This window comes from Saccopteryx bilineata, chromosome 3 (assembly GCF_036850765.1).
Source record: "Saccopteryx bilineata isolate mSacBil1 chromosome 3, mSacBil1_pri_phased_curated, whole genome shotgun sequence".
NCBI classification, from domain to species: Eukaryota; Metazoa; Chordata; class Mammalia; order Chiroptera; family Emballonuridae; genus Saccopteryx; species Saccopteryx bilineata.
In genome coordinates this window covers 226,109,582-226,122,673 of record NC_089492.1, presented here as the reverse complement: position 1 = coordinate 226,122,673, position 13,092 = coordinate 226,109,582, and the positions used below count along the sequence as shown (strand labels likewise).

The window sequence follows — 13,092 nt, the reverse complement described above, 5'->3', positions numbered from 1 at the left end:
AGCCAAAAGCCCAGAACAGGCGGAGTCCCGCTACTGAGCATGGGCATGCAGTCCCACCCAGCCTGTGGAGCCAAGGCTTGCAGCCCTCCCACGAGTGGGCTCCTCTTGCAGGGGCAGGGCAAAAGCCTGGAATCAGGCGGAGACCCGCAGCTGAGCAAAGGTGCTCACCCCTGCCCTCAGGGCCAAGCATAATGCTACCCGTGGGGGTGGGATGAAGGCCAAGGCCACCGAGGCTTGTACACCTGAACACGTGATCACAGCCACTCCCGTGGAGGAGAGATGGAGACCACAGCAACAGCCCCAGTTGGCAGGTACCCACAATGCCCATACCGGAATGCCCTAGGCAGCAATAGCAGAGGGGGTGGTGGGCCTGAAGACAGACCGCACATAGGGAACACAGAGGCCACACCCAGTGGGCTCCAGTGGCCAAAATCTTCTTTTACACAGACAAAATGAGAAAGCAAAGAAATGCAACACAAAAGAATCAAGAGAAATCCCCAGAAAAGGACCTGAATGAGTTAGATATAACCAAATTACCAGATGCAGAGTTTAAAATAATGATTGTTAGGATGCTCAAAGACATTAGGACAACAATAGATGGTCATTATGAACACCTAAATAAAGAGATAGAAAATATGAAAAAGGACATTGAAATAATAAAAAAGAATCAGTCAGAAATGACAAATACAATATCAGAAATGAAGAACACAATGGAAGGAATTAAAATCAGGATGAATGAAGCTGAAAATTGAATCAGTGAGTTAGAGGACAAGATAAATAAAGGCACAAAAGCAGAGCAGAAAAAAGAAAAGATACACAAAAAGTCGGAGGAAACTCTAAGAGAACTTTGTGACAACATGAAGAGAAATAATATTTGTATCATAGAGGTTCCTGAAGAAAAAGAGAAAGAACAAGGGATAGAGATTTTGTTCAAACACGTCATAGCTGAAAACTTCCCTCAAGTAGGGCAGGAAAACATCTCACAAGTTCAAGAAGCACAGAGAACTCCATTAAAGAGAAACCCAAAGAAATCTACACCAAGACACATCATAATTAAAATACCAAAGCTAAGTGATAAAGAGATAATATTAAAAGCTGCTAGACAAAAAAAGACTATCACTGACAAAGGAGCCCCTTTAAGGATGACTTCTCACTTCTCAACAGAAACACTTAAGGCAAGAAATATTCAAAGTAATGCAGAACAAGCGCCTACAACCAAGTTTCTTTATCCAGCAAGGCTATCATTTAAAATTGAAGGAGAAATAAAAAGCTTTCCAGACAAAAAAAAAAAAAAAAACTCAAGGAATCTACTACAACCAAACCAACACTGCAAGAAATGCTAAGGGGCCTGTTGTAACCATATCAAAGGAGAAAAAGAATATAGCAAAAGAGGAATACAGTTTTAAAGAATAAAATGGCAATAAAAAAATTACATATCAATAATAATCTTAAATGTAAATGAATTAAATGATCCGATCAAAAGACATAGGGTAGCTGCATGGATAAGAATACAGGACCCGTACATATGCTGTCTACAAGAGACACACCTTAAAACAAAAGATGCACATAGACAGAAGGTAAAAGGATAGAAAAAATTATTTCATGCAAATGGAAATGAAAAAAAAGCTGGGGTAGCAATACTTATATCAGACAAAATGAACTTTAAAACAAGGACTATAGTAAGAGATAAAGAAGGTCACTACATAATGATAAAGGGAGCAATCCAACAGGAAGATATAACCGTTATAAATATCTATGCACATAATATGGGAGCACCTAAATATATAAAGCAGACTTTGATGGATTTAAAGGGCAAGATGAACAGCAATACTATAATAGTAGAGGATTTCAATACCCCACTAACATCACTAGATAGATCCTCAAGAAAGAAAGCTAACAAAGAAATAGCAGTCTTAAAGGACACACTAGAACAACTCGATTTAATAGATATCTTCAGAACCTTTCACCCTAAAGCAGCAGAATATACATTTTTTTTCAAGTGCTCATGGTACATTCTCTAGGATAGACCACATGTTAGGGCACAAAAGTGCTCTCAACAAATTTAAGAAGATTGAAATCATATCAGGCACTTTCTCTGATCACAATGGCATGAAACTAGAAATGAACCACAACAGAAAAGCTCAAAAACTCACAAACACATGGAAACTAAATAGCAGGTTGTTAAATAATGAATAGATTAAGAAATTTAAAAATTCCTAGAAATAAATGACAATGAGCTACAACAATTCAAAATCTATGGGACACAGCAAAAGCCGTACTGAGAGAGAAGTTCATAGCACTACAGGCACACTTTAAGAAACTAGAAAAAGCTCAAATAAACAACTTAACCCTGCATCTAAAAGAACTAGAAAAAGAACAGCAAGTAAAGCCCAAATGTAGTAGAAGGAAGGAAATAATAAAGATCAGAGCAGAAATAAATGACATAGAGGCTAAAGAAACAATACAGAGGATCAATGAAACTAGGAGCTGGTTCTTTGAAAAGGTAAACAAGATCAATGAACCTTTAACTAGACACACCAAGAAAAAAAGAGAGAGGACCCAAATAAATAAAATTAGAAATGAGAGTGGAGAAATAACAACTGACACAACAGAAATACAAAATATTGTAAGAAAATACTATGAAGAACTGTATGCCAAAAAGCTAGACAACCTATATGAAATGGACAAATTCTTTGAAACATACAATCTTCCAAAAATCAATCTGGAAGAATCAGAAAACCTAAACAGACCGATTACACCAAATGAGATCAAAACAGTTATCAAAAAACTCCCAACAAAGAAAAGTCTGGGGCCTGATAGCTTCACAAGTGAATTCTACCAAATATTCAAAGAACTAACTCCTATCCTCCTCAAGCTATTTCAAAAAATTCAAGAGGAAGGAAGACTTCCAAGCTCCTTTTAGGAAGCAAGCATAATTCTGATTCCAAAACCAGGCAAAGACAACACAAAGAAAGAAAATTATAGACCAATATCCCTGATGAATATAGATGCTAAAATCCTCAACAAATTATTAGCAAACCAAATCCAACAATATATGGAAAAAATCATACACCATGATCAAGTGGGATTTATTCTGGGGAGGCAAGACTGGTATAAAACTTGCAAATCAATCAATGTGATTCATCACATAAACAAAAGGCAGGAGAAAAACCAAATGATAACTTCAATAGATGCAGAAAAAGCATTTGATAAAATCTAGTACCCATTCATGATCAAAACTCTCAGCAAAGTGGGAATACAGGGAACATACCTCAACATGATAAAGGCCATCTATGACAAATGCACGGCCAACATCATACTCAATGGGCAAAAATTAAAAGCAATCCCCTTAACATCAGGAACAAGGCAGGGGTGCCCCCTTTCACCACTCTTATTCAACACAGTTCTGGAATTCCTAGCCACAGCAATCAGACAAGAAGAAGAAATAAAAAGCATCCATTTTGGAAAAGAAGAAGTAAAACTATCATTGTTTGTAGATGATATGATATTGTAAATAGAAAACCCTAAAGTCGCAGTCAAAAAACTACTGGACCTGATAAATGAATTCAGCAAAGTGGCAGGATATAAAATTAATACTCAGAAATCAGAGACATTTTTATAGACTAACAAAGAACTGTCATAAAGAGAAATTAAGAAAACAATCCCCTTCACTATTACAACCAAAAAATAAAGTACTTAGGAGTACATTTAATCAAGGAGACTAAAGACTTGTACTCAGAAAATTATAAAACATTGATAAAAGAAATCAAGGAAGATATAAACAAGTGGAAGCATATACCGTGCTCGTGTTTAGGAAGAATAAACATAATTTAAAATGTCTATATTACCCAAAGCAATCTATAAATTCAATGCAATACCAATTAAAATACCAATGACATACTTCAAAGATATAGATCACATATTCCAAAAATTTATATGGAACCAAAAAAGAGCATGAATAGCCTCAGCAATCTTTTTTTTTTTTAATAAATTTTTATTAATGGTAAGGGGATGACATTAATAAATCAGGGTACATATATTCAAAGAAAACATGTCTAGGTTATTTTGTCATTAAATTATGTTGCGTACCCCTCGCCCAAAGTCAGATTGTCCTCCGCCACCCTCTATCTAGTTAAGCCTCAGCAATCTTAAAAAATATAAATAAAGTGAGAGTTATCACACTTCCTGATATCAAGTTTTACTACAAGGCCATTGTACTAAAAACAGCCTGGTACTGGCATAAGAACAGGCATATATTAATAGATCAATGGAACAGAACAGAGAACCCAGAAATAAACCCACAGCTCTATGGACAACTGATATCGACAAAGGAGGTAAGAGCATGCAATGGAGTAAAGACAGCCTCTTTAATAAATAGTGTTGGGAAAATTGGACAGCTACCTGCAAAAAAATGAAACTAGACCACCAACTTACACCATTCACAAAAATAAACTCCAAATGGATAAAAGACTTAAATGTAAGTCGTGAAACCATAAGCATCTTAGAAGAAAACATAGGCAGAAGCTCTCCAACCTCTCTCACAGCGATATATTTGCCGATTTATCTTCATGGGGAAGTGAAATAAGACAGGATAAACAAATAGGACTTTATCAAACTAAAAATTTTTTGCACAGCTAAAGACAATAAGAAGAGAATAAAAAGACAAACTACACAATGGGAGAACATATTTGACAATATGTCTGATAAGAGGTTAATAATCAATATTTATAAAGAAATTGTAAATCTCGCCCTGGCCAGTTGGCTCAGTGGTAGAGCGTCGGCCTGGCGTGTGGAAGTCCCAGGTTTGATTCCCGGCCAGGGCACACAGGAGAGGCACCCATCTGCTTCTCCACCCCTCCCCCTCTCCTTCCTCTCTGTCTCTCTCTTCCCCTCCCACAGCCGAGGCTCTATTGGAGCAAAAGATGGCCTGGGTGCTGGGGATGGCTCCTTCATTTCTGCCCCAGGCGCTAGAGTGGCTCTGGTTGTGACAGTGCGACACCCCGGATGGGCAGAGTGTCGCCCCCTGGTGGGTGTGCTGGGTGGATCCCGGTCGGGCCTATGCAGGAGTCTGTCTGATTGCCTCCCTGTTTCCAGCTTCAGAAAAATACAAAAAAAAAAAAAGTCTAGCAAAATTCAAGAACTTGTAAATCTCAACACCAGGAAGACAAACAATCCAATCAAAAAATGGGCACAAGAAATGAATAGACACTTCTCCAAAGAGGACATACAGATGGCCAATAGGCATATGAAAAAATGCTCAACATCACTAATCATTAGAGAAATGCAAATTAGAAACCACAATGAGATACCACCTCACACCAGTCATAATGGTGCTCATCAACAAAACAACACAGAATAAATGCTGGCAAGGATGTGGAGAAAAGTGAACCCTCCTGCACTGCTGGTAGGAATGCAGACTGGTGCAGCCTCTGTGGAAAACAGTATGGAGATTCCTCAAAAAATTGAAAATCGAACTGCCTTTTGATCCAGCTATCCCACTTTTAGGAATATACCCCAAGGACACCATAGAACTGCTCCAAAAGGAGAAATGCACCCCCATGTTTGTGGCAGCATTGTTCACAATAGCGAAGATCTGAAAACAACCCAAGTGTCCATCAGAGGACGAGTGGATTAAAAAGCTTTGGCACATATATACTATGGAATACTACTCAGCCATACGAAATGATGATGTAGGATCATTTACAATAACATGGATGGACCTTGATAACATTATACAGAGTGAAATAAGTAAATCGGAAAAAAACTAAGAATTATATGAATCCATACATAGATGGGGCATAAAAATGAGACTCAGAGACATGGACAAGAATGTGATGGTAATGGGGGGAGGGGATGGGGCGAGGAAGGAAAGAGAGGGGGTGGGGGGAGGGGAGAGGCACAAAGAGAACCATATAGAAGGTGACAGAAGACAATTTGACTTTGGATGAGGGGTATGCAGTATAATCAAATGTCAAAATAATCTGGAGGTGTTTTCTCTCAACATATGTACCCTGATTTATCAATGTCACTGCATTAAATTTAATAAAAAATATATTGACAGATATTTCCATATTGCTTTTACAATAGTACTAATTTCTGTTTCTAACAATAGTTCATGAGAAACTCTTATTCTAAGGATAATCATTTTCAACCAAGTCATTATTCTAACTCAATTGCATTTCAACCAGGCTGTTTTTTACCAAATTGTTTTTGGCTAAATCAAACACCCTCACTTCTGATATTTAGAAAGATCAACCAGCTTATATCTGGTGCACCTTCAAACAATTCTCATATGCATACTACATCCTTCTTTACTCTTTAGGAAAGCAATACAAATTTAATGGGTGCTCACTACACACTCATCAATCATGTAGACCACTATTCTTCAGAAAATTCTTGTCTGATTTTACATTAAATCCTTTTTATCATCAATGCTATTGGAAATATCGCATTCTTTTCTGGCAGTATATTTTGTCTTTGTACATTGTAATATAAACTTCAATAAGTTAGAAACTTTTGCCTGTCTTGATCATTGATAGACCATGAATACCTAGAGCAGTACCTTAGTGATAGTAAGTTCTCAATAAATATTTCCTGAAGTGTAAGTTGAGCTAGTTTAAATTAATATGGGATTGATCTCAATCTTGTCAGCTATGTAAGTTACCATTAAGTGTCTGTCCTTCAATCATTCACACCTTTAAAGTTGAAAACAGGAAAATAAAAGGCCCTATATATATTTAATCAATAAATCCACCCAGTGTCTCACAGCAGATTTGGAAAATCACTGAAAAGAAAAATAAAATCTCTCCCTAGGCAGAACTTAAATATTACCTGATTGATAGTACCTTATAGGAAAATGTGTCTATCAAACTAGTATAGTAAAATAATACTTATAGGAGCATAGAAAAGAATATAGTCACCTTGGTAAACATGGAAAATGACCATCCAAGAACTATGTAATATGGAGGAAATCTCAACCATTGGCCTTTGAATATTTCCAGTCCTAATGGCAAAGTTATTCTTGGAGCTTACAGGGGGTTTTGCCAAAGAACTTTGAGTTATTTTGGTACCTTGGCAATCCCATTCCTAAAATGAGACAGGTGCATCAAGCCATCTTATCTTGATGCTGTTAACATTCCACTCCACCCTACCTGCTCATTCCAATTCCATGTTCACCAAGCAACCTTCTCATTGTGATAGGGCTCACACTAAGGTCTGCCTATATGGGGGAGATGCATGGTTTCTATGAATTTTGATTACTTGATAGCTTGTGGACTAATGATCCCTGATTATGATGTTTCTCCCCACTTTGGTTTATTTACTATAAGGAGAAAAATAAGCTTGTTGTGAGTTATTTTATTCAGCCTGAGACAATCTCTCAGGACCTGACCATTCCTGAATACTAGCTGAAACAGAAAATGTCTGTGCCCTCAAAGTGTGTGGGTGGAGTGCAGAGCGCATTCCTAGCAGCTGCAGCTGATGCAATGCTGTGAGAATACTCCAGCTCCCAGAAGCCTCCTGGGCATACCCAGGAAGGAAACTTGCCCACTATAAGTGACTTAACACCAACCATGCAGCTCCCTGATGTTTTCAGCCATTGGCTATGAAGGACACGCTGTAACACCCTATAGGCTGAACCCATGTATATAAGCTAGCTTAATTCCTGAATAAAGTGGATCTGCGTCACTGAACCTGGTCCCTGGAGTCATGTCTTTACATCTGTCTCCATTGTCCTCGCCCCAGGTATGACTTGTCCACAACTGGTGCCCAACGTGGGGCAGGGACCTAACCAGCATCCAAGGGATGGGTGAGTGACCTTCTGCAATGGGAAACCTTCTCCCGCACTCTCGAGCCCCGCAGGCTCGAGCCCTGCATGCCCTATTGCAGAGTAGATGAGTTGAAGTTTGTGAAAAGGATCCCTGTACTTACTAGGAGATTCTCTCTGGTCTCAATCCCTGGATTGAGGACGCGCTCCTCTGAGATCTTGATACTTGGGCCTGAGCTCTTCAACGTGTTCGTTCAGCCAAGGTACACGAGGGACAGGCCTTCCCTCTCGGCCTCATTCCTACCTTATTGGCAATACACACCTGCTTGACTGGTGTTCCTGCTGCATACCCTCCGCTGGTCCCTAAGGTCCTACAGGCTACCCCTCTCTCTGCGGAGCCCCTACCTCCTTATTTGCCCCCCTCCACTGAGGAGGAAAGTAGTGTAGCCTTCGAGTTTGTGGCTGAGCATGCAGAAATGAAACTAACCAAATTGCTAGCTGCGCCATTAGCTCTGCCACCAGGAAAAGCAGAAGTCGCTACTTCCTCATTCCCTGCTGGGGCTCAGTGCCCCACCCCAGCCTCTCAGATGCCATTTTCTACCCCAGATTTAATTCCAACACATGTTCCTGCTGCAGACCCATGGCCCAGCCTATATGCCCCATGTGTCTTTTTTCTTTCTGTCTGTCTGTCTTGTCTATTTTTCTGTATCTCTTGCTCTCTCTCTCTCCCTTGCCCCTCTCTCTGAAATGACGCTGGAAGGACCCAGCTATGGCACAGTGGCAGGGATCACACCCTCTTTTAACACAAGGGAGAGGTTATGCTTGTGTTTTTCAGCCAATTTGAATCCCAGGAAACCCCCAACCTGCTTGACAGGGTCTTTTGGGCACCTACTAAGTGGTTCAGTCTTCACCCAACCAAAGCCACAGACCCGGCCTTCTCCACACCAACTACACCTGAAGGGAAGAGGTCCTCAGCACTCCAGAAGAAGACCTCCCGGCCGGCCAGCATGTGCACCCCATCGCCTGGGGGGATGCAGAGGCTTTGGTGGGGTGGGCCCAGAAAATTGCCCCTGATGGGCCCCCAGGCCCTGGTGCTCTGTTCTTGCTTATGAGTGCTATAGTAATCGCTGATTCCCAGACACAGGTGGCGGCAGCCCCAGGCTCGAGCCCAGCAGCGCAAGCTGGTGTTTTCAGTTCATCTTTGGAGGATGAGAATTGGGCCGGAGTTGTGATCTGCAGACTCCAGAAGGTAAATGGCGGCAGCTGCAGTTGGAGGATGAATGGAAGCCAGGCTTGCATCACTGAGTGGCCGCTGGAACGGCAGGGAGTGCCTGCTAAGCGCTGGTGGGTTTGCTGACATTTTGGGACATAGGGTGGGTGCCATCATGTTCTCCAGAGCAGAGATAGAAATGCTGACTTCCGTTGCCACGTGTTCCTCTTTGGGACAGTGTAAGACCTGCCAGGATGGCAGGAATGAGGGGGTGGCTGAGGTTTCATGTGCATGGACTGATTTCCTGGACTACGACCCAAGTGAGCACTGGCTCCTTTGTTGGATGGTCTTACAGATTTTGGACAATGTGAAATACCCTGATGGGGGTGAGTGGCAGCTTTGCTGGAGGCCCTTCCCCTGCTCCAGTAAGCTTTTCCCATGGCTAGAAAGAAAGCTGAGGACATTTTGTGCTTTTGGCAAAGTGCTCAGAGACTGGTGAAATGTACCTTTGTAATCATTGAAATTGTATGATTTGTCATATTGTTGTAATTTGTGTAATGTGCCTTGCAACCATGTGCAGCCCATGGCAAGCCATCTGTTCTGTGTTTGGACACTGGGACCTTTGTGGAAAGGGGGCGTGCATGGACCTACGTCCATTTTTTACAATCAAAATGGAACTGTGTTTAACAGCACCTAGAAGGTCTCTGTAACACAATGGGAGGGAAATGACATCCCAACCCCTAGGAGGAATCCCCTGTTTAAGACCCCGTTCTATTTCCTAACTAGTCAAACATTACAGAAGCTTGTCTCATTGTTTAATCCAGCTAATCTATTAGCATATAGTATAATAGGTATTATAATTGTTTTAGTTCTACTAGGGTTCTGTTGCATAATGCGTAGCATTCAGAAGCTACAACAACAGCAAGATGTCATTCATCAAGTCCAATTGGCCTTAATTAAAAGAGAAGGGGGAGATGTGGGTGGAGTGCAGAGTGCATTTCTAGCAGCTGCAGCTGATGCAATGCTGTGAGAATACTCCAGCTTCCAGAAGCCTCCTGGGCATACCCAGGAAAAAAGCTCGCCTGCTATAAGGAAGTGACTTAGCGCCAACCATGCAGCTCCCTGATCTTTTCAGCCATTGGCTATGAAGGACATGCTGTAACACCCTATAGGCTGAACCTGTGTATATAAGCTAGCTTATTTCCTGAATAAAGTGGATCTTCATCACTGAACCTGGTCCCTGGAGTCGGGTCTTTGTGTCTCCATTGTCCTCACCCCTGGCAGGACTTGTCCACAAAAGTGGAGACCAGATCCTAAAAAATATCAACCTAATTTCTTTATGACTTAATAAATTCTGCCTAGCTCTAAGCAGTTTTCTCTAGAAAATGTATCACCATTTTTGGTTTAATTACCCCTGCCTTCTGAAAAACTATTAAACAAGGCTTGTAAAAAGTGCTATCTCAGTTGGAAAACATATTAAACAAATTAAAATATTAATTATTATTTTTATATTTCTATTTTTACTGTGAAACAATCACTTATATACATTAATTCCTTGGTGTCGAGCTTGTTAGATAAAAATATCTTAATTTCATATATTGTATGTTTCCTAAAAAGTAATGAAACCAAATCCACCTATTGGAACATGATGACTATTGGTCTCTGACACAGGTTGAAGTTAGCAAATGTTTCTATTTTGTGTTAGAAATACAAACAATACCTTCCCTAATTACTGAATATCTTAATTATATCTTCCTGTTTAAGGAACTCATGTTTTATGGTTACTATACCGCCTTCCTGTGCTCTATTAAACTAATTGAAAACTACCTGAGACATAACCTTGAAAAGAAAGTAGTCAAACTCCCATGTGTGATTAATTCAGCATTTTTGAAAGATAGACATTCTTTTCCTTCTATAGCCAATGTTCTCCAGAGTCAAACTCGAAGCAATTTCATACACTGATGGTAAAGTAAGTCAGCATGCAAATGCAAACCTATTCTTGGAAAGTTTCATTTTCTAAGTTTCATGCATTTAAAAAGTAAAAGCAGTAGATACGAGGTCTTTTCTGATAGAAGTCATATCTGGCTATAAAAAGTTTCTCTTTGTTTTTCACACAACCCTTCAAATTAATGAGAGATCACCGTATCTTATTACAAATTTATTCCTTATTCTTTTTCCTCACTAACAAAGAAATTGTAGCCTTTCGCATTAGAGTAAGATAATTAAATAGAACATCACAAGTGCTTAAGTGCACAGTACAAATTACATTGAGTAGATTAATTAAATCTAGCATCTTAAATACTGCGATAATCTAATATTCTATTCAAGAATAAAAAGATATTTCTTGAGGAAATAACATTTACCTCAATGGGAAATGGAGCTTCACTTTCCAGCGGTGAAGTTTTCGATCTGGACCTGGAAGTTACCTTTGGGAGAGTTCCTCCTGCAGGATTACTGGGAAGAGGCTGTAATCGAATTGGAGGTTGCATAATTCCTGGAGCCGTATATGGACGCGGGGCTGTCTACACAATTAGGAAAAAATATCCATTTAAATTAGTATCTTGACATCATTCCAGAACCAATTAATAACCCAACAAATTGACTAGAGTAATTAATGGTGCCTTTTTACTGAACAGATTAAACTTTAATTATGTCCTTCCATTTTACAAACCCTTATGACCCAAAGTATTTGTTAAAACATATGGCGTGGAAGTCCTCTACATAAGTAAATGCCACAATTACAGAGTACTCTAGACAAAGGAGATGTTCTCTGTTAGGTTCCTGTATTTTATTCATACTGTTAACTCACTGACAGTACTTAATTTATACTGTGCATAGAATAGCTTTGCTCAATTAAATGTTAAGTTGAATAATGTTCCTATTTTAGAGATTTAAAGGGATATGACTGGAATGGACTCATTTCTATTTAAATGTTTTCAACATAAATTCTACTGTGAGTCTTTTAAGCCTTAGGATCAGTGCTTAAGTACAAAAGCAATATGCTTCAAAAAAGAAGAAAGATAAATGCTTAACTGTAATGTATCACTATCTAGTCAACCTCGTCCTTAAATATTAGAAAAACAAAAAAGAAAAATAGTAACTGGCAACTTTGGAAAACACTGTGAGAAAATTGACAGTCGTTGCAGGCTGGATATTCTCTATTTGCCTCCCTTCCCTGTCTGCCCTGCCCTGCTCTGGCCTCCGGGAGTCATTTCTTCATGGATTTCACCAACTAACCTTAGGATTCCAGTTAGATTTGGCCATTGAAGGGCACTGGCAGGAGATTAAAAGACAGAAGGAAAAGAGATTGGGGTCTTAATTCTCCTGAACCCGTCCCACTAAGGTTGTGATAGGCCACCTGGGACCCTCCACCGAGGTCCACTGCTTTGTCAGGAAGTCCTCTCCTAGCTTACAAGTAGGAGAGGTTCTTGACCCAACCCCTCCCTTCCCCTCTTAGGTCTAGGTGGTGCGGTTTCCCATTGGGCTGACCCCAGCAGGCTCAGCTCCCTAGTTGTTTTTCCTTAACCCTGCCTTCATCTCGTAAAGAGTTTCTGTATTAAACCCTTCCTAATTACCCTATTTGTGTAAGCCATCTGTTTCCTGCTGAGACCCTGACTGGTACACTTTCTAATCAAGAATATACTGCAGAGACCACCAAAGGTACTAGTATGGAGCATTAACCGTGTCCTTTGTGGCACTGACAGAACATTTGGAATTTAGTATACAGATCAGCAATGTTTCAAACATGAAAAAGAAACAGGCTTTTGTCTTAGTTGTTCTATTATAATAAAATATTAGAAAACTTGTTAAAAACAATATATGCATATTTGGACAAGAGGGTGTGAAAAGGATAGTATATAAATGACTCATAATAAGATTTAATACACTGACTCTAAAGAATGATGAACAAAATATTCAACTCTATAAAAGTGTAAACAGTGTGGTTTCTACCACTAAAAGTTGATCTTCGTGGCATCCTGATAAGCATGTCATATGAGCTAAATTCTAATTTTATTAAGTCAATATTTATTGGATTCCAATTATAGGGACAATTAGGAGATTAAAAAGTAATTTTAAGCATCTAATTAGTGTCAAATGAACCCCACAAATATGGCCA

At 39.6% G+C, this 13,092-nt stretch overlaps 1 protein-coding gene across 2 annotated transcripts in view; it reads right to left on the bottom strand.

Annotated features, from left to right (window-relative positions):
• ERICH3 (glutamate rich 3) overlaps positions 1 to 13,092 on the bottom strand; it is a 141,511-nt gene that overhangs the window by 79,033 nt on the left and 49,386 nt on the right. For both annotated transcript variants that reach the window (XM_066268881.1, XM_066268882.1), the window contains one exon: positions 11,339 to 11,497. In XM_066268881.1, coding sequence (XP_066124978.1) covers positions 11,339 to 11,497 — 159 coding nt within the window. The remainder of the gene's footprint in view (positions 1 to 11,338; positions 11,498 to 13,092) is intronic.